Source organism: Otolemur garnettii, unplaced genomic scaffold (genome assembly GCF_000181295.1).
Source record: "Otolemur garnettii isolate 467f Iridium unplaced genomic scaffold, OtoGar3 scaffold00234, whole genome shotgun sequence".
Taxonomy (NCBI): domain Eukaryota; kingdom Metazoa; phylum Chordata; class Mammalia; order Primates; family Galagidae; genus Otolemur; species Otolemur garnettii.
Genome location: NW_003852629.1, coordinates 703,022 through 729,156, shown reverse-complemented (window position 1 = coordinate 729,156; position 26,135 = coordinate 703,022). Strand labels below are relative to the sequence as shown.

General features: G+C 36.6%; 1 protein-coding gene across 2 annotated transcripts in view; it reads right to left on the bottom strand.

The window, feature by feature from the left end:
• The window catches only part of CHD7 (chromodomain helicase DNA binding protein 7), a 126,417-nt gene that overhangs the window by 33,015 nt on the left and 67,267 nt on the right, over positions 1-26,135 (bottom strand). For both annotated transcript variants that reach the window (XM_023508262.1, XM_012812956.2), the window contains exons 6-14: positions 24,803-24,858; positions 16,750-16,864; positions 13,625-13,708; positions 12,023-12,160; positions 11,805-11,926; positions 11,198-11,441; positions 9,944-10,120; positions 5,357-5,500; positions 4,022-4,277 (exon numbers count right to left, since the gene is read on the bottom strand). In XM_023508262.1, coding sequence (XP_023364030.1) covers positions 4,022-4,277; positions 5,357-5,500; positions 9,944-10,120; positions 11,198-11,441; positions 11,805-11,926; positions 12,023-12,160; positions 13,625-13,708; positions 16,750-16,864; positions 24,803-24,858 — 1,336 coding nt within the window. The remainder of the gene's footprint in view (positions 1-4,021; positions 4,278-5,356; positions 5,501-9,943; positions 10,121-11,197; positions 11,442-11,804; positions 11,927-12,022; positions 12,161-13,624; positions 13,709-16,749; positions 16,865-24,802; positions 24,859-26,135) is intronic.

Below are 26,135 nucleotides of genomic sequence, written 5' to 3'. Positions count from 1 at the left end.
GCAAAAAAATTGAAATTTTTCAATTAAATAAATTTTAAAATTATTCAGAGTTGAAGAAAGTAACTTTTCAATGCTACCAATAATTTCTCATCTTATAAAGGACAATCAAAAAGAAAAATGCATTATTTGTTACCTGAGAAAAACTACTGCTGAGTTAATCAATCCAGCTCTGTTGCTACGGATTCAAGTCCTTAAAGTGGCAATTAATATTTCATTTAAAAATAATATCATTTAAAATAATTCATTTAAAAATAATGTATGATTCTCTTAACATTTTATTATGGCAACATTGAAGGAGAAAAGATACGGAAGGTGCTGGGGAGGAGGGCAATTTCTATCTTCTGAGTCATAGTCGAATTTTTAAGATTACAATTAAAGACTTACCTTGATATTACAGTTGTAAACATCAATCAGAAAATTACCAGGAAATGGGTTATTATAAGCCAAAATGCCTCGTTGGTTCTGCCTTACATTAAAGTATGGCTGGCACTACATTTAGAAGTGTGTGTACGTGTGTGTATCAAAGACACTTGAAATAAGTGTACACTCACTTCCAGCTTGAAGTCTTTTCACTTCACCAGATGGTCACTGTCAGGGCAGTAACTGCAATGTCATCTAGCTATATAAGACACGAGCAAACAAGAAAACATTTTGTTCTTGAAGATGACCAGAAAAAAACAAATTACTGTTTTCTCTCTGAAATTCATTCCACCAGGTAGCTTCACTCTTGTTTTCTTTTTGGTTGGCCACTCTTTCCTACATTCTCCCTGCCTCCACCAATAACCACGAATGACTCTCATGTCACCTCTAACCAACAGGGACCTTGGACACATTTTACATTACTCCTGCACTCAAATTATGGGACCTAAAAACTGGAAATTCTGTTCAAATGAAGCTTGAGGCAGTAATACCAACCCCATTTATGTTGCCTAGTTACTATACCTGCTGAACTTTCTAACTTGAGTCAAGGAAACCCAGCAGGGCCTTAGAGTGCAACAGACACCATTCCAAGCCCTTTAGTAAAAATACCAACTCTCATTTCTCATTTATAAACACTTTTTGTTCTACACCACTTATAGGTTTTTTCTTCTTCCCCTGTGCTTATTATTATGCATATAGTTGCTTCTATTTTCACAATTATGGAACTGCTGTGCTTTGTTGAATTGGAGTTTAGTTAGATTTGGGTACTTTGCCACAACCAATTCAAATTTCAATTTAATCTCCATAATTAAAGACTTCCCTTTTAAATGTTCAATAAATGTTTCTACTCCAGGTTGTTAGCTGAAAATGGATAGTGTTGTTTCAAACCTCTGTGAAATATGTGTACGTAAGTTATCTGGGCAGCTGTATGCTTAGAATATGTATAACTATTTTTTCACTACAATTTCCCAAAATAAAGGCATAAGAATATCAGCTTAAAAGATAATTCTTAAATTGTTGTATGGACAGAAAAGCTGACCAACTTCAATGTGTGACCAGTTAGAACAACTGCCACAGATGCCAAGCTGTAGGGAGTCCTAAGAGGCTTCTAGTGAACAAGGGAACTATATAAAGATGGCCCTGGAGAGCAATCAGCCAAGGAAGAGCCCCACCACCTGTGTTGGGGGGTAAACACCCCACAATACTCAATGCATGTAATTGACATGTGCCCGAACAAGGTACATTTGATGGAACAGAGAGTGGCTATCTAACCACCATCAGTGAGAGCTTCCCTTTCACATACATCCTGTTGGCAGCATTCAAGTCCTCTTTTGAGTATCTCCTTTTCTTTTCTTTCCCTTTGGAGACTATCATTTATTTTCTTTTTACTAGCTATTAAAGGCAAAAATGTGTGTGCACGCATACATGCGTCCTTTGCTCACACCATCATATGCCCTAAGCCCCAACTCATCTCTCTAACTCCATGAACAGGCTTGCCTGATACTCACCATACCAGCCTTAAAAAGCCCCTAAACAGATTGCGATCGGCAGGTTGGTAGTACTGAATATGTAATTATCACACAAGAATTTATAAAAAGAAATTTATATATTCCACACCACAACAATGACCCCACGTGCTTATACTCTGAAACCATCTTCTAGGTGTGGACCACTCTAGGAGTTTTGGATCTGAGGTAGTTAATACATGCAGATGTACAAATTACTGAAGGGGGAAAGATCAGGAACTCTTTAAGTTAGCTGCCCTAGAACCTCACAGATTGTGATAAAGACAGAGCAAGGCTTTGCCCCTGCTTCCCTGAAACTGACCCTAATTGCATTGCTGGCCATCTGCCATCACCTTTCTTTAATTCATATTAACTCTTGCCTGGACTATGGCAATAGCCTCCCAGCTGCCCCTTATGTGTGTGTGTGTCTGTCCCTTGGGTGTGTCTCTCTTTCCCTTCTCCCATTTTTTTTATATGATGCTGCCTGACAGATCATCTTAAATCATATTTCTTAAGATTTATTTATTTATTTAATTATTTAATCCATGGACTTATTCTATTGCCTAGGCTGGAGTACTCTGTAACCTCAAACTCTTGGGCTCAACTGATCCTCCTGCCTCAGCCTCCTAAGTAAGCTAGGACTTCAGATGCATGCCATCAAACCCAGCTAATTATTTTTTTAATTTTTGTATGGAGGTAGGAGTCTCACTATGTTGCCCAGGCTGGTCTTGACCTCTTGGCCTCACACCATCCTCCCGTCTCAGCCTCCCAAAGTGCAAGGATTACAGGAGTGAGCCACCACACCACCTATCCTGGAATCACATTTCTAATCATTGCTCAGTTCAAACACTATTGCGGTTCTCTACTGTCTACAGTCCCACATGCCAACTTTTCTGGCCTCCTACCACAGGGTCCCTGCATGTCCAGGGGATACTGTCCCACTGTTCCTTTTCTTTTTTTTTGAAACAGAGTCTCACTTTATTGCCCTGGGTACAGTGCCATAGCGTAGTAGCTCACAGCAACCTCAGACTGGTAGGCTCAAGTGATTTCTTGCCTCAGCCTCTTGAGTAGCTGGGACTATAGGTGCCTGCCACAACGCTGGGCTATTTTTAGAGAAGAAGTGTTGCTTTAGCTCAGGCTGGTCTCAAACTCTGTGAGCTCAGGTGATCTGCCCACCTCAGCCTCCCAGATTGCTGGGATGCCAGGCTTAAGCGCCTGGCAATGTCCCACTGTTTCTTAACATATGCCTTATATTTTGGGCAAGTTCTCCTTTGTTTTCTGGCCTTCCTCCCTTTGCTTAAATTATTACTTGAGCCTCAGTGTCCTTTTCATCCGTGAAGGCTCGATCCCAAATACCATCTCCCTCCTGCAGCTTTCCTAACCTAAACCTCTCAGCTCACTGGCATCTCTGTGAGTGGCATGCTGCCTTCTTATTTACCTTTGCATTCTCCAGAGTATCTTATACATCATAGGCATGAAATAGTTATCCAATTACGATTTCTGAAAATACATAATAGAGGTTCTAACACATGAGTTCAGATAAGTTATATAATAAAAGGGCCATGAATTGTCCATTAGTAACTGGGGCAAATTATTATCAAAGCTTTAAGAGAATCTCTCATTTTCAGGAAATAGAGGTGTTAAAGGTCTCTAAACTGAGAGGAGGATGAGGACATTTTCTATCCAAGAAACCAGTAGCTGATACTGTCTGCCCACACCAAAGTTTTTCTTAACTCCGAGTTAAACACACATACATACATACACCCCCAAGAAAATCTCAGTCAGGGGCTAATTTCTCTTTAGCTATTAGTGCGTTGGATGACTTCTCACCATGGAATACCAAACCAAAGCCTCCTTTCAAGCATAGGGAGACAGGTGAAAGGCAAGGTGAGATCCCATTTCAGGGAGTGCTGGGGCAATGGCTGCTTGCCTTCATCAACCACAGTAGGAGGCATCACAGAGAAGCAGCAGCTGGTAAAAGCCACAGTGAGTGGACAGGATACAGCAGTGACTATGAAACATGAAATCCTCAATCTAGGATCTGAATGGGCTGGTGTTTCGATTGTCATTTAAATAAGTTCACTAGCAGGGCTTACCATTGATAAGGTATGGATGATTGCAGCACTTTCGTAATTCCATCATAGTGTTTAAAAGGTTAGGTACATTAGCTTGTCCACCACCTTTGGAAAGAAATGTAAAATTCTTCTCAAGGATGGCTCGGTAATATTTCTTCTGAATGTTTGTTAGCTCAACTTCAATAATAGTTTCTTCTTTGGGGGCCAAGTTCTTTTCTACATCCTCTTTGAGACGTCTCAACATCATTGGCTTTAGAATAGCCTGAAGTTTTTGTACCTAAAAAAGGACCTTAAGTAAATACGGGTATCATGATTTGCTTGCATGTTAAAACATTTTCTAACACGAAAAATCAGGATTTTCTTATTCATTTACCATCCACTTTCATTTTTCAGAGCCTAATAAAGGCATGAAAGTGCTACTCCTTCAGTTTTCCTAAGAGAAGTGCATGAAGGTGGAGTGATGCTATGTCAAATGTGTTATTTTGCCTATCCAGGAGTCTGAATAGCCAGAAGGCCTTGAAAAGCATACTACAACAACAACAAAAAAAAACCATCCATTTTGTTCACTTAGGTTTTCCTTTTTTTTTTTTTTTTTTTGGTTTTAAGCCATAGGGATGAAGGAAGAGGGACAAGACAATGTCAGGGGAATGCTCTGTTCCTGTTCTCTTCCTTTCTGGGGAGAAGGAAAGAATGAGAGAAAGTGAGCCTAGAGCTGTCGAGTCCCTGAAACAAGGAGCAAGCAGGGATGCCTCTTTCTGGTTCTCTCTCTGAGGATTAGCAATAGAATATACAGTTTTTGTTAGAAAACACAAACAAACATTTTACTCTGAACTAAGCTAAGAGGTTTTAAATAGTAAGTTGGGGCAGGGGGTATATACAGACAAAGATTTCAAGCCTACGTCTGTATTTATTTCAAACACAGCACACAATAACTGATACCCACATAATTCCTATGGCATATAAAATAACTAGTCACTTTTTATACGCAGTACATCACTTATTTCTCAGCGAAATACTGTGGAATAGTTATACCTCACATTTCTAAAATGGAAATATGCAGGCTTGAAGTAGTAAACCCACCAATCTGAAGAGCACAGCATTCTCTCAAAACTACATTAATAGGTACAGAACCTCTCTGTAAATCTCAACAATCCTTCACGATGGTAAACAAATAAGAAAACCTTTACAATGGTGATTTGGAAAGTCCAAGGAGTGTATATATAAAGTCCTGCTTACTAGGTAGGAAAAAAATGTGAAATAATTACATTTGAAAATAACTTAAATACTGATGCTTTGCCATTTCATAATTTAATCTTCGATTTTATGACTCAAATACAAAGTAGAGGTGCTAAGTACCTGCTCTTCTGTCTTCAGATCACCAAATTCTTGCATAAAAGTGGTTTCTGAAGGGAAGCGACTTGGTTCTAAGAAATGAAGCAAGCTAAAAAGTTCTTCCACAGTGTTCTGTAGTGGGGTCCCCGTCAGCAGCACTTTGTGTTCCTGTGACAGAGGAAGAAAAGCCACTCATCTCAAATTGGAGCACAATTGAAACAAGCAATTTCTTAAAACCACAGCTTTTCACTAGGTATCCATTTTTCCACTTCCACTCATCAGTGTTAATTTAGCATCCCCCCTATGTGAAGTACAGAAATTAAACATGAAGATGAAGCTGTAAGAATATGTTTCCTGCTTCAGATAAAGAGATATGTGGAGGGTCCTCTTCAGAACTCTATAGATTTCTTTCTTGAATTTATTGTTGGGAATTCATTGAGGGTACAAGAACCAGGTTTCACTGATTGCATTTGTTAGGTAAAGTCCCTCTTACAATCGGGTCTTGCCCCCAAAAGGTGTGGCACACACCAAGACCCTATAGATTTCTTAAAAGTGTCTTGCCATTTTGTTTCTTCCTCAGGTTTCTAGGTCAGTATTTTAGTCGTGGCTTTCTAAGTCCCCTAAGTCTCAAAAGCTTTTTTTCCCACTAGTTTTTCCCTAAGATTGTGCACACGCTTTCTTTCTGTTCTCTGTATCAACAGCGCTCTCATCTCTCCATCTGCTTCCTGCATGACTCACATCAGAGACAAAAGACATTCTACATGCAACAGCATATGAAAAACTATTCTGTTCTACAAAAATTTCCAACGGGCAAAGAGGTCAGCTTGATTTTAAAATACCACAATCACTTTTTTAAAAATTAGATGCTATTTATAACTTTGTCTCTTTACACCAAGTTAGGTATTTCTTTAATTAATTCTTCTTGTTTACGAGCTCTTTCCCAGCTCTCCTTATGCAGAGCTTCCCTTGTCCTTCTATTTCTACAGATGCAGCACCCAGGAGCTGTTTTACAATGATAAGTCTTAATAATGATGAGTTTATTAATCTTAGCAGCCTTATTATTTTCAGCTTTGGCCATTTGGTATACAGCACAGCTAATAAAACTATTTCAGAAAGCAATTATACCTTCTAGCAGTCTCAAAAGCAACGTTCTGACTTAACTTGAATCTGACGAGACTTGGTTGCCAAGCAGAGTATATACTCAGTAAACACTAGATGATGTGAAAACATGCTAATTTTCTTAATATCTACCATGTCTTGTCTGTCAATGAAGCCCTTTGAAAGTGAGGTGAAGGACTTCAATATGCTTTTATTCTTCCCTTTCTCCCCCTTTGAATAGAAGTTTCTGACTGAGGAAGTTACACAGACCACCACCATCTTCAGAGTCATTAAATTCATAAAGAGTACGGATTTTGCAAATCAAATCAAGATTTTCTAATGTATAACCATTCTGGTAGATGACATGAGCCACAATACCTTACATACCCAAGTCCTGAATTATTTTATCCAAGAACTTTTTGAAGTACCATTACAGATTCAAGAAAAACATTGCTGCTGTAGAAGACCATTTCTATTGTTTTGCTATTGTCTTGATTATCTCAGTTTTCTACATTTTTGGTTGCTCAGTTAAATTAAATCCTAAATGCATAACCAAATACTTTAAAAGTTAAAATCTTTTAACTTATTAATTTTAAAATAAATGTACTCAAAAAAAGGAAACTCCTTTTTTATGCTGCTTCCTTTCAATAGCTGTTTACAGCCAGTTATGCCAAACTATTATACATGTGACCTCTTTATATAGATGACGAGGAGCAGTGGAATAAAACTAAGTTTCGATTAGTGAGTAATGATTTAAAATATACGATTAATATACACACTTTATCACAAAACATCATGTAAGAAACTCAGGCTGTGGAGCTTATCACCTCTAACCATGCTAGCAGATATACTTTTGCCTTGAAAACATTACCATTCTTTTTATCTCTATGGAGTGCTGTCCATTTAATTTGATTCACCAGACTCTTTAATTTGTGTGAGGCCTCCTGACAATGAAACATGAAATAATAGAATTGATGAAGAACTACTACGACCTCCACGGCACACCCTCCTTTTGATGAGGGACAAGGAAGATGGCTGTGCTTCTCCAGAGCTCCTGTGGAGGGCTGTGAAGATGGTGATTACCCAGCAAAGTCTCATTTTCACAAACATTTCCTCTGTGTCTAGAGAGTGAAGACATTCACTGGTCTTCCTTTTCTAGGAATGCACTTGGAAATGATGCTCATCGAGAGCGTTTCTTTTCATCAGAACTCAGTCTAGTCCAGGTAAACAGCTGGTCCCTATGACCTGACCATTGCAGGGTACAAACTACTACTTGCTCTATTGACTGTGACTTACTCTGGGAAAAAAGAATAAAAAGTGTCAAATATACAAGTTCTCATGATGCTTATTTAAAGTAAGGATTTAAACACCAGACAAAGGCTGTTCCGAAATGGACAAATACAGCTAACTACATTCTAATTCTGAACAACAATGTATTCTACCTTGAAAACATCTTTTCTGAGGTAAAGATTTTTGATCATCAGAAAAATACTCTGTTCATGGCTAATCAGAGCCTCCCAGTTGGGGAGACAAGTGTACAAGTCCTTGACACCCTTCCTCGGCCCACCAGGACAGTCCTCTGTGGCAGGCGGCAGCCTTCTCTGTATAATCAGCATTTTCTATATCTGCCATTGTACAAAAAAATTTAGGGAACACTATAATATGTAACCAAATTATTTGGGTAACAGATTCTAACCCATTAATGAAATGTTAGTATAAATAACAGAAAATTATTTGAAGTATCCAAATGACAATTAGATTGTTTGATACTGACAGAATTAAACTAATTTGGACTCAATAATAAAGAACTGTCTTACAGTAAGAATCTACTGTCTGGGAACATATAAACTACTTAGATAAATTTAATTGTATGACTGGTTAAGTCTTCAGGAAATGGTGATACAACCACATCTTAGTGGAAAACTACATGAAAAGTGGGTCTCTAATCAGAGAATGGACAGACCTAGAGCTTTAGCATTTACTTGCAAACACATTTACTTCATTTTAATGATAAAGTATCACCTAGGGAGACATCAAGACTATTCACTGTTTCTAGCTAATAACAAGTGCTCTCACTCATTTTGCGGATTTGCCACCAAATAATGGTAAACTGCTTTGAAAAAGAATTAGGATAGCTTTAATAATAATTCATTAAGGTGAAAATGGGAAATTCCATATAAACAGGATAATTCAGTCAGACTTTTTCCTGTAAGCAAAACTAGATTTGACTTGTTTGTAATTAAAAGAACATTTGGCTAATCCAAACTCCTTAATTTAAGAATAAAAGAAGCCATTTCAAAGAACCAGGTGCAAAGGGAAGCTTTTAGGTGTTCTTTTTGGTAGTACCTAGCAGTCCTAGTCATCAGTTAAAAATGTATAGCCATGATATATAGAGTATTCTTTCTCATCTCAAACTTGCAAACAAGAAATTGAATTAATCTACAGAAGTCATCATTACAAGGATTTTTAAAAAGTTTTTTATACCTTTGTGAAACTCATCAAATTACCCAAGACATGCCAAATGACAAGAAATTAGCTTTCAAAACGTACATTAAAAAAGAAAAACAAGTGATCATACCACCTTACAAACTGTGAAGTGTAAAGAAGCCGGAGGATGACTGAGGTCATGTGGCAATTTCAACTAGGAAATGATACACACTGTGGAATGGGAATGGAAAATCAACCAAATTCTAACATTCCTACAATGTGTTGTTTCATGGCACTCCTATTTAAAAAAAAAAATCTAAAAATTCTAATCAGGAAGACCTGGTCATTCTTGGGAAGCTGGAAGAGTGTGTGACAGGTGTGATATAAAACTCCAGTTTGAAAAATACCCCCAAATCTTTAACCATCTATACAAACTAAACCAATTCCAGATCTCCTACCCACTGACTAAGAGCTTGCATCTGCAAATCCTACTGGCAAAACCTACGAGCCCTGGAACATAAGTGGATTATCATTACTAACTGTGAATTATCATCAACAGTTAATGAAATGGCTATACAGGTTTAAGTATCCTTTATCTGAAATGCTTGGAACTAAAACAGTTTTTTGGGTTTTTTTTTTTTTTTTGGATTTTGGAATATGTGCATGTATATCTACTGACTGAATATTCCAAATCTAAAAATCCAAAATCTAAAAGGCTCCACTGAGCATTTCCTTTGAGCATTACATCAGTGCTCAAAAAGTATCAGACTCTGGGGCATTTGGGATTTCTGGATTTGGGACGCTCAACTGGTATTTATTTATAAGAATAAATACTTGAAACTCACTTCAGTGAGAATATCATGATTATACTTTGCTATTATACAACCGTTTAAAGACACCAGAAAAACAATGCATGGACTGGGGAGGTAAGAGCAACTTCTGAATAATGAAAAGTTCAGGAGACTATGTCACAATATTTGACAAGTTTTTCAAATACCATTCACAGGCATTAGTCAAATTTGGAGTAGTGGATTAGCAAGTCAGTAACAATTCAGTCTCAATGCAGTCACCAATATAATCACTGACCAAGTCCATCATCTTAAGTCCCTCCAACAGCTTGCAGTTCCTATTCTTCAGCCTGTGGGCTTCATCAATGACCACGCATCGCCATGGAATATTCCGCAGCTCAGGACAGTCCGTCAAAATCATCTCAAATGTAGTAATGATGGCATGAAACTTATAGGACCCCTTTATCACTCGACCCTATAAGAACACCTCTGAATTACTATTAAGCCATTAATGATCACGTAAATAACTCTGAGAATGAGTGGACAGCATAAAACACATGTAATTTATTCCTTTCCAGATCTCTTTACTTCCGATGACACATAATTTGTGTTCATTATTTGGATTTTTAAAGCTGTTATGATAAGACAGTTAACACTTTATTAAAATTCTAAAATAAAATAATTTACTTAGGATAGAACTTATAATAATTTCCCAAAGCTAAAGATAAAAACAAATACGGATCTCAGTATCAGTATTTTTTCTCTTTTAATTATTTAATTAGAATGGATTTTGTACTTAAAAACATATATATAAAAAATAAAATTCTGTCCTATTTCCAATTACAGAACTTCCATTTACTACTATAGCCTAAAACTGTTTTAACACATCTTACTCATCCTTATCATGTTTATAGCACTTCACTGCTAATATAATACAATGAGCACACACAGGTAACTAGAGTAAGAAAAAATTAAAACAACTGCTACTTGGAACTGAAGTATAAAGTCCTACCTCTGGATATATTTCATTCAATGTGTCATATATTTCAAGGACTTTTCACTAGCCTAATATTTTTTACTTCTAGTAACAGTAAAAAAATCTATTTATATTTACTATCACCATTTTTTGTTTAGTTCTCTCTTATGCTTGCAAAATAAAAACTAATTAATATACCAATGCATCAAATGGATTTCAGTGGTCATCCAAAGTAAAAAAAAGAAGAAAAACTCACTTCTTCTACAGTCACAGACGTAAAAAAAATTACACAAATATAAACTGAGTAAGAAATCTAAAACCTCTCAGTTTAGCAAAATCCAGACCTTCCCAAGTCACCTTTTTATTTCTGTATGTATGTATGTATTTATTTATTGAGACAGAGTCTCACTTTGTTGCCCTCAGTAGAGGTGCCATGGCATTTTAGCTCACAGCAACCTCAAACTCTTGGCTCAAGTGATTCTTTTGCCTCAGCCTCCTGAGTAGCTGGGAAGTCACCTTTTTAATACCTTAAAACGCACATAGTAAGCACAAGGAATATGATCTGTGAAGTTTTACCTGGGGATCTTTGAAGTACATTTCATACAACTGAATGGTCCGACGACTAGCTTGACTCCCATGGTACACAACCACATTCAACTCTGTCCAGGTTCGGAATTCCCTTTCCCAGTTGGGGATTGTGGACAATGGGGCAATTACTAAAAAAGGGCCATGGATTCCTTTCAAATATATCTCATAGAGAAATGTAATGGACTGGATAGTTTTTCCCAAACCCATTTCATCTGCTAAAATGCAGTTTCTCCTTTGGGAAGGAAATAAAATAAGAAAAGTTTAATGAGTATAGATATTAGAAACTGCTGTCTTTTCACAAAATATATGCTATCATCCTCACAAATGCATATATATACAGTTTTAGATGTTCTCTTAGATTCAAAAACATTTTCAAAAAATACTCTAAGATATAAAAGATTTCTATAATTCTGTCAATTTCTATATTAATATTTGTTGAATAAATAAATATTAAGCATATTTCCAATGCTTGTCTTTTAGAAAATTCTTATTGGAGAGTTAAAATATTGAGTTCTTTTCATTAACATCTTCAATAACTACAAAAGAACAGAGCTACAGGCATTTTTAAAAACAAAGAAAAGCATGTTGTACCTACATGTTGTACCAATTGAAAAGTAGCCAGTTTACTCCCTCCAACTGGTATTCCCTGAGTTTGTTATTGTTTTTATACTCCCTGGAACTCTCCGATTTCTTCCAATCATCAGCAGGAGGTCGCTCCTGTTTCAAATATAGTAAATCTCATTAGTGGCTTCTCAAAGACCACACTGCTGTGCTATTTTCAAATTAAACCCTATACGATGAGCCAGTCCTTACCACACGCTCTGTTTCCGGCTCCCTGGACATTAGCTTCTCAAACTCTTCTATCTTTGCTTGATCTATGTCCTGTTTCAGCTCCCACGTGCTGTCTTCATACGGAAGTGAGCACCACTTCACCAGATAGTGAGTCACAGGCTGGGCAAGGTTTAAATGAACCAGAACTAGATTCATTTGACCACATATATATTCACACATATTAAGGACAAACATGTGCTCTACTTCATTTATCTACTTCACTACCCCAGCATCAGTAAGACAGAATTGATAGAAATTCTGAAATTATGACTATTAAATAATTGCCCATAGTTAGAGTTTCATGTCTCAACTAGAAACAGTATTATTAAGTATTATCAGAACAAATTAACTTTTTAACTAAATCATTGGTAAGTCATGTTCTAAAGCCCAAAAGATACATAAAGAAATAACCAGGAGATAGCAAAGCTGAATTTGAGCCTTATTTTTATCTGTGCAAATCACTCAACAAATGTCTGTTTGAGGCTTCTAAAGTAATCAGAAATGCTTAAGTAACTGGCTAGTTTCTTAAAGAATGAGAAATACACCTAAATTTATTAGGCTCTCTACCTTTTCTTTAAAAAGAGTATTATTGGTTGTATCTAATCACATTAAAATAATGTATGTGAGTTCTAGAAGATTGGAGGGCAAAATATATTGGGTAATACAGATCAATAAGATTTTGTTTCCTCTAAAAAAGAGTTGGGTTTGTCAACATTCATTTCTGGATCAAGGAACACTGACCTGGTTGTCATATTAAAAATATTTGTTGTACAATAAGCTATAAAACAAATATTTTTAAAGTACAACTAAGCAAAAGTGGAAAAGTGAAGATCATGTTACGGATATGGTCTTTGAAACACCATGGAGTTTCATGGTATAAAGTGTGGAGTAAAAAAAGAACTTTTTGTAGACTCTCCCTAGATAAGATAGATCCAAGCATTTTATATAAAAAAAACTCTGTTTATAAGCAGAAGCCAGGAATGAGAGAACTCATGGTGGGTGGGCACATCATTACTAAGACACAATGCTCAGAAGACACCAATGTTGTCTTTCGTCTTACTTCCCTGTCAAATGTCCTTTACAACCTCGTAGGGCTTTTGCAAAGCAATGAGAGTGCTGAGACTGGTCTCTTAATAAAGAAAATTGTTTCCTATTATCCTCTATACACCATATGCAATGAAGTTCATCAACTTCACTAATAATGTCCAATGCTAAATAACATTAAACTCTGTTCTGTCACAAGAGTACTCTGAATTAAAGACACTTTGTGCTATATGATAAGAATACCAAAATGTACTGAAGTCCTTGTTGATCATATTCTGGAATTGTGCAATGTATTTGTTTCATACTGAAAACTGATTTTAAAAAATCTCTCAGACTAAAGAGAAAACGTAAAAAATAATAATCATAAGTTATTAAGTCATAAAGCTAATAAGAAATTTAAAAGTTTCAGTCAAATTTAGACCAAGCGTGTTATGAACCAGGCTATGACCAGGACCAGGTCTAGATTCTACCATCTCTTTTCCACAGAAAAATAAATGCTGCCCGAATCACCACTTTGTAATACAAATGATTTCCTGTTACCTCTCCCCGGTCATCTGTGCTACGTGCAAAGTCCATTATCCGGTCAACCTCCACATAATCTGGATTAAAAAGCTCATCTTCAATCTGTACCAAAGGGGGGGGAAAAAGGTTAAAATGTTTATTTCCTAAGAGGAAAGACTATTTCACTTTTCACCAGGCAATAATATTTTGGGTCATAGCAGTATAAAATTTATATTGGCAAATTTTAACTGAAATGCTATAATTTAGGAAAATCATTCCCCATGAGGAAATCAGATTTCTCAGACTTTGTTAACTGGGTCTTTTAATTACTGTGTGAAACCTTTTGCTGTGAGAGAATGTTTAAGAATATTTTAAATGAAGTGTGAAATTACAATTCACTAATGAGCAATCCAAAAGGCTTATGGCATGCAACGCATTTAGCATTCCTGAAACTACGGTTTGCAATGAAGAATCAACAGTCATGCACAGTAAGAGATACTGGAGTCTAATAACTACTGAAGTTGTCTGATGTTTTACAGCCTCATTTACAGAATGTTATTCAAAAGCTAAAAACATTGAAACCAGCAGATTTTCTACTTTAGGATGAAAAGAGTTTACATTACAATGTCTGGTAGTTTTAGCCAATCAATATTAGTACCTCATTTAGAATAAGTCTTTTCATTTATCTAAAGGTTCTGATAATTTATTTGTATTGAACATAAATATTTAGGTAAAAGTATTAAAAATAAGGAAATATGGCCTAAGTAATTAGGTTATTAGATCAACATAGTAACAATCCTTACAAAAGTAAAGTAATACTGCTAGCTTGCAAAGGTGAAAAAAAAGGCATTATTATGTGCTCCTATAGATTAATTTATCAATAATGTAACAGTGTTAAAATACTTTGCCAAAGACATCCTAGAGGTCACTTAGACAACATTCTTATGCCCTGAACTGCAGGTTGAAAGATAAGCGGGTCAGTCACAGTCTGCTCAAAGAGAACAAAATTCTCTGGCTATTGTGCCCCGTTAAAACACTTACTTGGGATACTTTGGACTCTGAATTATGAAACTAGCAAAATACAAAACTGTGGTTCACTTGCCTCAGGCTTTTACACAATAAGGTCAAAAAAATTCCACTGAAATGGTCAACTAATATAAAATGTTAATGTATTAGTACACTGGCTTTATTAAGATTCTAGGTTTAGGTAAACAACATGGATATGTTATTCATATTCAGCATGAACACTAAAATTTTCCACAAACTACATTTTGATAGCAGAAGCTCTCTTTAAAACAACTTGTTCTTAAGCTTTCATATTCAGTGCTAAATTACAATCCTTAACTTTTCCTAAACATTTCTACCTTATAAGTGAATAATCTATAGCAACACACATGTGATAAAATTTCCAGTCTAAATGATCTTTTTAACTTGAGATTTCAATTGTGGCAGACTTAAAAAGCAGCCTAAGGGTAAAACGAAAATATAAAAGCAGCGGTAAAATCCCAAAGCAACAGAGATACGGAAAAGTTGAAGCCATGATCACTTAATGGATAAAATGGGAGTTGGAGACAGAGAGAGAGGGAGAATGAGAATGAATGTGTGTGTGACCATTCTCTGCTAATTCCCATTCAGGACAGAACTTCAGATTTCTAGTTGCCAAGTTACCAGCTAGATAATGTACTTCAATCTTGGTACAGGCAACTCACATAGACAGACTTCAGGTCAATGGGCTGTGTTAACTAGGGCCAGTCAGAATTTGCTGATGAGTGTGACTACAGGAAACAGATTCCAAATAAATTTAATAAACAGAACCAAGGTTTAAAAATGAGGGAAAAACTGCCATTGAGCTTTTTACTTTTTCCCCTCCCACTGACCCACAGAAAAGGTCAACAGAATATACAGTTATCTCTTTCTAAAAGGAAGCGAATGACTTCAACTAGTCCAATGTAATAAAACTTTAACTCTGGTTTCTTTAAGAAAGCATGAAAAATAGAACCTTATAGTACTTTCCCCAAAACCTCCCCTTCAAAAAAAGAACATTCTCCAAGATATAAGAATAGAGTCACATTTGAGTAACTCCATTCCACTCAGTGTGCATTGCTTAAAAAGATAAATCCTCAGAGTAACAGTGGTGATGATACGGACATGTGTCTAGTAAAAGAACCACCACACAATCTTCTATCAAATGCAGACTTTACCATCTGCTTGCTGAAATCATGGAAATCAGATCCCAGGAAAACAGAGACTTGTCACCTGCTATTACAAGGATTTTATGACATAGAAGTCCTAATGCTCATTTAGACAAACCCTCTTCATCTGCATAAAGGGGTAGCAAAGGAGGCTGTTAAACAAGCATTATTTTGTATCAAATTTCATACTTCTTTACAGTTCACATTTTGTTAACTCTTTTATGAAAAGAGGAACTAATAAATCAGCAAGTCTTATCTTTCAACGTTAGAGTTTTCTTTTATCTATTTGAGATTGTAAGTGAAACCAAATGATCAAAAGTCCAGAGATCCCAGTAAATAGCTTGTGAAAGCATTTTTAAAATGTAACTGACTATGGGAGGATTGGGGGGAGATCTGGTATTCTTGCAAATGTAGATTTTCTTCCCTGCTCTAGGTATTTTTGCTGCTTTGCCATAACTGATAACCTATGATTTTAAAAAAGGGGCCCAAGCAAAATATGCCAGATTCTAGACGCAGCCAGCATATGTGAAAAGAGTTTAGTGAACCCTGTGATTAGGCATTGACTTGAACAGGGAAACGTGCCATGTATTTTCCCAAGAGAAGTTAGTGTTTTGTATCTTAGAACGTGTACTTAATATTTACAGTAGAGTTTTTAACCTGCTAAATTTCAATAGAACTTTTATCAATTTATGTCTTTCCTCATCTAGTAAGTGCCTGTAATTTCATCACCAGACTTTAAGCATACCATCACTGCTATTTCCACACACTGTCACAGGACCAGGATCTTCTAGACTAAGCAGCAAGAAGAATGAGAAATTTCCTGTTTATAAATTTTTTAGCAATAACTAGTTACCAATATGCAATTAACAGCACCAAATGAGGCAAACTAGTTTTTCTTAATTTATTGAACTAAAATTCAAAATTTAAAGCATTTTAATAAGTATTTTAGAAAATTAACCAAGTATTTCATACCTCTGAAAGGAATTTGTTCTGGCCCTGCTTTGCCTTAAATCGTTTAATCTTTTGCTGAATTCTCTTATCTTTTTCCAGATCTTCTACAGAAGCCCATTGACAATGAAGATAAGAGCTGAAAGAATTAAATAATATTCTTGAAACATGTAGAAAATAACTCATCCTTTATTATATGCCTTTTATGATTCAAAAAATCAACTAAACAGATCATTAACCAAATAACCTGCTTAATTAAAGAGACTGTAACCACGAATGTTTGAAAATAAGAAGAGAAAAATCACATAACAGTGCCTAAAATTTGTCTTACGAACTAAGCCTCCACCTCTCATTATAAGTTACCTAATAAAAAAAAAAAACAAACCCTAAAATAGAAATGGCCTAATAACAAGCTGTTTCCATAAGTGAATGGATTATACTTTAGTATAAAATAATTAGCACTACAAGGTGGCCTTAATTCTGATTTATACTTTGAGCCTTTTATCATTCAGAAACAAGAGGTTTTTACTGAGTTAAAAGAATTCAAATTTAAAATAGCAACTTCTTTGAAGATAGGAGGTATAGGGTACCTTGATTCCTACAAGGCCTATATCATACTGGCCACAACAGAAAATCTAACCTAATCCTTATAATCTGGGAGGAGAGCATCACCTCCACTCCCTGAACACTGGTTCATGCCCCCCTGCACCACGCCTTCCTCTGTCCTCTATTTCCTTATCAGTTCGTGCTCTCCCAGCTTGTTTTCCCAGGGGCTCTGAAATGATTTCCCTAGGTTCCTTGTGAATTTTTCACTTGCTAACATCTACATTTATACTCAGCCAAGTCCTCTCACCTTCAAACTCACCACCCTCTGCTCTAAGCACATGCTGTGCCCTCCCTAACCTGAATTTATCCCTCCCTTCTTCTCAAAGTCTCATAGATACACGGGTTTGGCATTTTTTTGTCTGGCATTTCAATATTTTTTTTGTCTTATCATCCTTTTTCCAGCCCCCCAAACATCCTTGACTGTCTCTAATTTCTCCTTCTGATTACGATATTAAAAAGAAATGAGATGCTTGAATATATGCCTCTTTCAAAATCAATGTACTACTACTTCTCTTAGAAACTATGCAACAATTATAAAATATTTCAAAACAATAAGATAGGAAACGTTTGTTATATTAAGTATCATATAAAGGATGCTCATGTGATGTCTACTACAAGTTTTCAAAGGTAGGACTAGTGTTTAGTCCTTCTACAATAGACTGAGGGAGAAAAGGATTTTAAATAAATATGCCTCACAGAACTAAAACTAACACACAAACACAGAAAGAAACTAGATGAAAATGCATGAAATAATAATAATACAGGCTGAACATCCTGGAAATTTTCTGAGTGCTGACAGTGAAACTCAAAGGAAATACTCACTGGAGCTTCTTTTGGGGGGAGCAGGGGGCTGGGGGGACAGTTTCACTTTGTCACCCTCAGTAGAGTGTCATGGTGTCATAGCTCACAACAACCTCAAACTCTTGGGCTCAGTAATCCCCTTTGTCTCATCCAAGGAGTAGCTGGGACTACAGATGCCTGCCACAACAGCTGGCTATTTTTTGAGAGATGGGGTTCTCACTCTGGCTCAGACTGGTTTTGAACTCATGAGCTCATGCGATCCACTCACCTTGGCCTCCCAGAGTGGTAGGATTACAGGTGTGAGCCACCACATCCAGCCTCATTGGAGCATTTTGGATTTCCAATTTTTGGATTTGGGATGCTCAACCACTAAGCATAATATAGATATTCCAAATCCTAAAAAATCTAAAACCCAAAATACTTCTTGTCCCAAGCATTTCAGATAAAGGGTATTCATTCAACCTGTAATGATTGTTTCTATGTGTTAAGACAAACAATATTTCATTTTCTACTTTCAACTTGTATTTTTGAAATTTCCAATGAAAAATATGCTATATTGTCATAATTAAAGATGAATATTATAACAGTAACCTATTCTGGTCTCCTAATTATTTGATGGAAAAAGGCACATAAGGCAGTTGGTACTCTTGTCCTGGCTGAGGTACAAATGCCTTCAATGTACCACCAAGTCTGGCTATGAGCTGAACACAGGCACCTAAGCAAGTGGGTCCAACACTGTTCTCCCACCTGTAAACTGGGCTAAAATTTTCAATTAATGACTCTGCCTTCTAAACCCTGATGACAATCCATTCTGAAGGCTTAGTCAGGAAGAGGAGGAAGGAAGCAAAAAAGGGTCAAAGATAAGACTGGTATGGCTTCACAGACAATTAAGGTAAGAAAAAGATACATCTTACTGATGGAGGATGACTAAAATATAAGGAAAATGGTATGAAGGGGTAAACTGTAAGAAAAATATTACGGCTATTGGCCATAAGAAAAGAGGAGACTTTTAATTTTTTATATTAACCTAGCTAGAGCTGAAACACATTCTTCATAGGAAAGTATCATAAGAATGGAGAAGAATCTAATGTACTCAGTACTAATATGAACCCAGTAGACCATCTAATACATGCACACATAAGAGAAAAACTCAAATCAATTCAAGGGGGAGGATGAAGAGGCAGGGAGAGGGGAAGGGGGAAGGTGAGCTTCCACTTAATGGGCGCAACGTTAGACTGTGTGGCACACCTCTTGAGAGCAGGACACAATTAGAAGAGGGACTCTACCTAACAAATGCAAACACTGTAACCTAATTCTTTGTACCCCCAAATTAACTTGAAACAATAATTTAAAAAATTTTAAAGGATAAAAAAAAAGAAAAATATTACGAGGCTAATACATAATCTCAGCTAGGCCCTAAAAATAATAGACTTTCTGGTCACTTTGGAAAACAAAATTTCTTTTTTTTTTTTTTTTGGACACAGAGTCTCACTTTGTTGCCCCTGGTAATGGCATCACAGCTCACAGCAACTCAAACTCTTGGGCTAAAATGATCCTCTTGCTTCAGCCTCCCAAGTGGCTGGGACTACAGGAGTCTGCCACAACATCCAACTATTTATAGAGATGAGCTCTCTCTCTGGCTCAGGCTGGCCTCAAACCCATTAGCTCAGGAAATCTACCCACCTCTGCCTCCCAGGGTGCTAGGATTACTGGCATGAGCCACCATGCCCACAAATTTCATTTTAAAAGTTAGTTTCTGTTTGTGAAACAAGTATAACATTTATACCTAATCCTAATAGAAATGGTACCAAAAAAGACACATTCAAGACCATACCCCTTTGTGCATATCAGTGCAGAGTTCTAAATAAAATATCAAATAAAATGCAAACATAATTCCACATTAAGAAAATAATACGGCTCGGTGCCTGTGGCTCAAGTGGCTAGGGCACCAGCCACATACACCTAAGGTGGCAGGTTCGAATCCAGCCCGGGCCCACCAAACAACAATGATGGCTACAACCAAAAAATAGCCAGGCACTGTGGCAGGTGCCTGTGGTCCCAGCTACCTGGGAGGCAGAGGCAGGAGACTTGCTTGAGCCCAGGAGTTGGAGGTTGCTGTGAGCTTTGATGCCACAGCACTCTACCCAGGGGAATAGCTTGAGGCTCTGTCTCAAAAAAAGAAAGAAAATAATGCGTTATAATCAAGTAGGATTTACTTCAGGCATGTAAAGGTTGGTTTAATATTAAGGATTATATTTAAAATATATAATATTAATATATCTAAGGAGAAAAATAGCACAATTATTTCACTTGTGTTGAAGAGAATATTGACAAAATTCAATACCCATAATGAAGTTTTTAAATCTGATTAAAATAGGAATTGATAGGTATTTTATTACCATAGTAAAATATATAGAGATTTTAGTGCTAAAGACAGGATCGTACTAGATGGAGAAATACCACAGACTTTTTGACAAAATCAGAAACAAGGCATGACATCACCACTAGCATTCAATACCGTCTTCAAGGTATTAGTCAACGCCACTAGACAAGTCAGAAACACCAAGGAGTCTAATAAGAGGTAAAACTATTTGGAGATTATATAATTGTGTACCTGGAAAACTCTAGAGAAGCAATTAGAAAACTAATTAAAATAATTCAGTAACATGGTAGAATATAAATTTAATATTTCATTCACATAAGCAACAAGCAGTTAAAAAATGTTAGAACCTCTTCTGTAATATCAACAATGATAAAATACTTAGCACTAAATTTAATAAGATATGTATTAAAGTTATATAAGGAAATATTTAGAGCACCCTTAAACATGCAGAAGTAGCTAAACCAACTGGAAGGACAGTGTTTTTTTTTATACTGCATAGCTCAATATCATATGTCACCAAATTAGTACATTTAACAAAACATAAATAAAAAGACCAACAAGCACTTTAATGGAGTAAAACAAGTTAATACTGAACTTTATATATAAAAATAAATACAAGGATATCCAGAAAAACATTAAAAAGGAGGAGCTACAAGGGAAAATTAGATCTACCAGACATTAAATACATGACAAAGCCTCTGTAAGTAAATAACATGGGACTGGCTCATAACTAGACAAGAAGATCAAAGGAATAAAGCATAGATATGGATCCAAATAAATGTAACTTTAGAACATGATAAAGGTCTCATCTCAAACTACTGGGGCAAACTTGGACTTTGTTACACTGGTGCTAGAATGATAATAATTAGAAAAAATAAAATTAAAGCCATGCCTCACAACATACATAAAAATAGACACCAGACGGATCAGGTACTTAAATAGAGAAAATAAAACCATGAGGAAAACATTAACGAACTCCTCTTCAGCCTGGATATAGGGAAATGCTTCCTAGCTATGATTTAAAATATCATCATTAACAGCAATGCAAACTGACACAACCTTCAGGAAAAGAATTTGACAGTATCTCTCAGATTGCCTTTTGATCTAGCAATCAATCCCACTTCCAGAAATTCACCCCAAAACTATGCCTCCAATGATTTGAAAATACACAAGCATGTATGAGAATATGTATTTTATAATTACAGTTTGTAATTCTCAGAAGCCACTCACATGTGGCCAGGGTACGCTGGCTGCATAGCCGTGGAAGAGCCACACGCTGGAGTACTACGCGGCTGCAACAAAGAACAAGGACGACCCCTATCAACCGATATGGGTGATTTCTAGAATACAGTATTGTGGAAAAAAGCAAAGAGCAAAAGGGTACTGATACTATATAATGTTTGTGGTAAGAACAAAGAGGAAGTTATATATATATAATCATATATGCATAATTTTTATATATAATTATGTTCATGCCAAAAATTACAGAAAGAATAAGCTTAGGATTAATGAGATGAATAGAAATGCGGTGAAAAGGAAGAGAGAATGATATTTCTTTTGTGTACAGTTGTGACTTTTAAAGCATGTTAATAATTGACAAACTTGAAAAAAGAAAAAATATATATAAATCAACGGGGGGGGGAGTGGTTAAAATGGAATAAAACACAAACAGAAACTAATGACTCAAATTGCATATCAAATAAATAACAAACCACACTGGAGGGAGAGAGTGGGAGAACAATCAACCCAAGGAAATTTTGAACAAAGTATTTAGCCTCTATGCCCTACGGGCTTCTTTTTTACAAAACAATAGGCTAATAATTCTGAAACCACTTCCTGTGTACTGTAGGACTGACAAAAAACAAATATATTTTAGATACTAAGAGCTAGGATTCTTGTAGGTGAAGAAGAGGGAAAGGATAGAATGAACCCTGTGGTGTAGGAACAAGATCAAAGGTATCAACACAAAGACATTGCTTTTACTGTTGTTAGGTAGGTAGGTAGACAGCTGTGGACACAATAAGCAGGTGTGTATATATGTGTGACGTGCGTGTACACATTCTCTGGGCCCTGCCCACTGGGAGGGCCTAGGAGCAATGACTCCTCCTAAATGAGCACACGCAGAGCCCAAATCTTGTTTTCTAAATGTGCTTTCTACAAAAACCCCCATGACTACTTAGAGAAACAACTGATTCTTAAGACTGGCAGGAAAGTTATAGCTTGATTCTGAACTGATTCTGAGCCTGGTTCTCTGGTAGAAAAAAGTTAAGGAAGGGCTCAAAGAAAGATGTGGAGAGGGCAAAAGGACAGAGAAGCCATTCTCCCAGCTACGTCTGGGATAATGTGAGCAAAGTAAATAATACTATGATAGTAAAGAAACATAACCCTTTAAATAAAGTAAGAATCCACAAGCCTACAAAGCTATGCATTAGCAAATGGGCAAGAGGGTAAAGCTATTCCTACAGTAAAAACACAACTAATAAATTTAAAAGAAATGATGGAATTAGTAAATCACCACTTAGCAACCATGGCCGCATTTAACAGCCTCAAAGTATCTTTCCATAAGATGTGCATTAACTATTAAAAAAAAAAAAAAGGAACTCTTTGTACTATCTTTGCAATTTTTCTATAAATCTGAAATCACATCAAAATAAAAAGTTAATAAACACTATTAGTTCTACAGAAATTTTAACTGCCTTAGATCTTAATAATACCAAAGGGAAAAGCTATTTTTCTTTTTTTTTTTTAGATCACCTTTTGTCCCATCTCAAATGACTTTCAAGAACAAGTCTCCCATGGCTTGTCATTGATACCTAGTCAGGAACACTGTCCCCTTCTCTGGAATTATGAATAGGCTAGACTGGATGGAGGACCTCAGGCTGCACCCTGACTGACTAGCCTGCCTGTGTAGTAGTACTGTTTTTTGGGCAATCAAGACTTATACTTCTTTGTTCTCGTCTTGACTTACTAAATCTACAAGGGAACTCTTACCCTCTGGTTTACTTAGTTACTTCCTCCTTACTACAGGAAATCATATCAGAGGCATAATTTCCACATGTATAAACTCATTACATCCTGAGGACAAAAAAATGACGACATCTAACATTTTCTGAGCCTCTTTTTTTAACTGCCAGGCTTTGTATTTCATTGAACTCTCACAATAACACTGAAAGAGACTTACTTCTTCATCTTTTTACTTCATAAAAGGTTCTGCTCACCACTTCTTCAAAAGTGCATCACTTTATCAACATAGTACCAACCAGGAAGAATAACAGAAAACCGTGGCACTTCATACTTTCTTTTTCTAGGGTAGGGCACATTTTCTGAGACTGTTCTGACAGCAACTCATGAAAGCCTCTCTCATAAAGCCCTAGAATTTGTTAACATGATGCTTTTGTTCTTTATATAAAAAGGACAAAGTTAATGTTTTTGTTATCAATGAATTTTTTGTCTCTGTTCTGTAATTGTCATTTAGGTTGGAAAATGGTCTCAAGTCTTCTTCAGCAAGATGACTACTGGTCATTTACAAAAACCACACTGGGTCACTGAAATGCGTGTTTGCCCAAGGTGTACTGCCTGTATCTGTAACAGAATCTACAAGAACAACTGGCTGCATTATTCAGTACAGACTTTTTTTTCAATTAATGCAATTCAAATTCACTAAACAAATATCAGAAACAAACAAAACTAAAACCACAGCTCACTACCTTTCAAAACCTGAGCAATGTCATGATTTTTCTAGGGCAGGTGTCCCGCGGGCCACATGCGGCCTGCCTAGGACATTTATCCGGCCCGCTGGGTGTTTTTGCCGCCACTGCCTGTCCTGCTTATCAGCCAACTCGTCCCATGGCCCGCAGTCCAGCCCTCCAATGGTCTGAGGGACAGTGAACTGGCCCCCTGTTTAAAAAGTTTAAGGACCCCTGTTCTAGGGCCTTCCTCCAGCACCAGAGTTCTTGTGTCTGACACCCCGCCTGCATTATCCGGTGAGGAAAAGGAGAGTAGCCCTGGAGCAGAATCCATTGTCAGAGGTCAGACAAAGACTGAGAAGCTTTTTATTCCCTTTAACAAGACCTTGTTGGTAATTTAAGAAAGTTATGCAACTTTTATACCAATTATCTATTTTCTAGAAAAATGAAACTCATAAAATATCAAAGATACAAAAATGTAGTAGGAAATGGCCTCCAGGACATAAACTAAATCCAAAGTTTCCCAATTCTCAATTTAAAAAAAAATGTTCAGTACTTGAAAATATATCCTTTATTGAAAATAAAACCACAATTTACTCACAAATTTTTGTATTTCACATAGAATTCTTCAACTTCTAACTCCTCTCCAGATTCCTTCTGCAAAAAACAAAAAAGAAAGAAAGAAAAATTAAGGTACATACTTAAAACCAGCTACTAGAATATTTCAAAAATGATGATTTGCTCCCCCATGAACACAAACTACACACTGAGAAAAGCAGCGCAGGACGCTGTTGTGAAGATGAGCACGCTGTGTGCTGGGAGGGAGCCCGAGTGATGGAGAGAGCCATGCTCAGGCCCAGGGACGCTCCGAGTGCGAGAGCTTCTAAGACATGAATCATTTTAACTCCTCCCTAACCACATGCAGCTTCATTCACAACAACCTGACCCCAAATCTGGCTTTCTGCCAAACCCACAGTGTTAAGTAGACGCCAAGTGTACCATTTTCTCAGGCAGCAGCCAATTAGCAACTGCTCTCCTGAATGCCATATGTATTATTTTTGGCTGCCTCATGGCAACTTTACATTGTGGGTTTTGTAATGTTTTAAAATATTTAAAAGACATTTATTTCTCCATATAGTTAATAACTCTAAACAAGAAACCAAATAAAAGTAAACTTTGCTCTTGCACTAATTTCAGTGCATCGCTATTCATAGTTTTAGTTTTACTCAATAGCATAATTAAAATCTCTCAGACAAGATGTCTCACACAGATAGCAGCCAAATAAAATTAACACTCGAATCCTACATTACTATCTGAGGTTAAAATTGTGATACATGTCAGCCATATCAAGAGTTTTCAGAGGTAAGAGATCTGTAACACTTTCCAGATCCTCCCTGATATAGCGTGCACAGAAGATAATGTTCACATGACATTTTATGCATCTCTCCCTCCCTTCCTTTTGGTTTTAGACTGTTAAACCAATCATAGTATGTAATTTTCTTTTTTTTTTTTTTCTTTTGCAGTTTATGGCCGGGGCTGGGTTTGAACCTGCCACCTCTGATATATGGGGCCAGCACCCTACTCCTTTGAGCCACAGGCACCGCCCCATAGTGCGTAATTTTCTTCTGAAACATTTGATCAGATAATCAGAGATCTAAAACATAAGTACCACTTCCCAATGTTGAGGGATTGCTTTTACACTCTTATGAGAGCCCCCAAGCCTGTCTTGGGGACTGTCCATGGCTACTTAGCCCCCTCCTAGATGCTTCAAAGAAAATTAAAGCAGGCAGGAACACCACAGAGGACAAACAAGCGAAACCTTCTCCTCGGCAGCAGACCAGCATAGGCACTATGATTCCCCTCAATCTCTAACCTTCAAACGATGCACTATGATTCCCCTCAATCTCTAACTTTCAAATGATGCACTATGATTC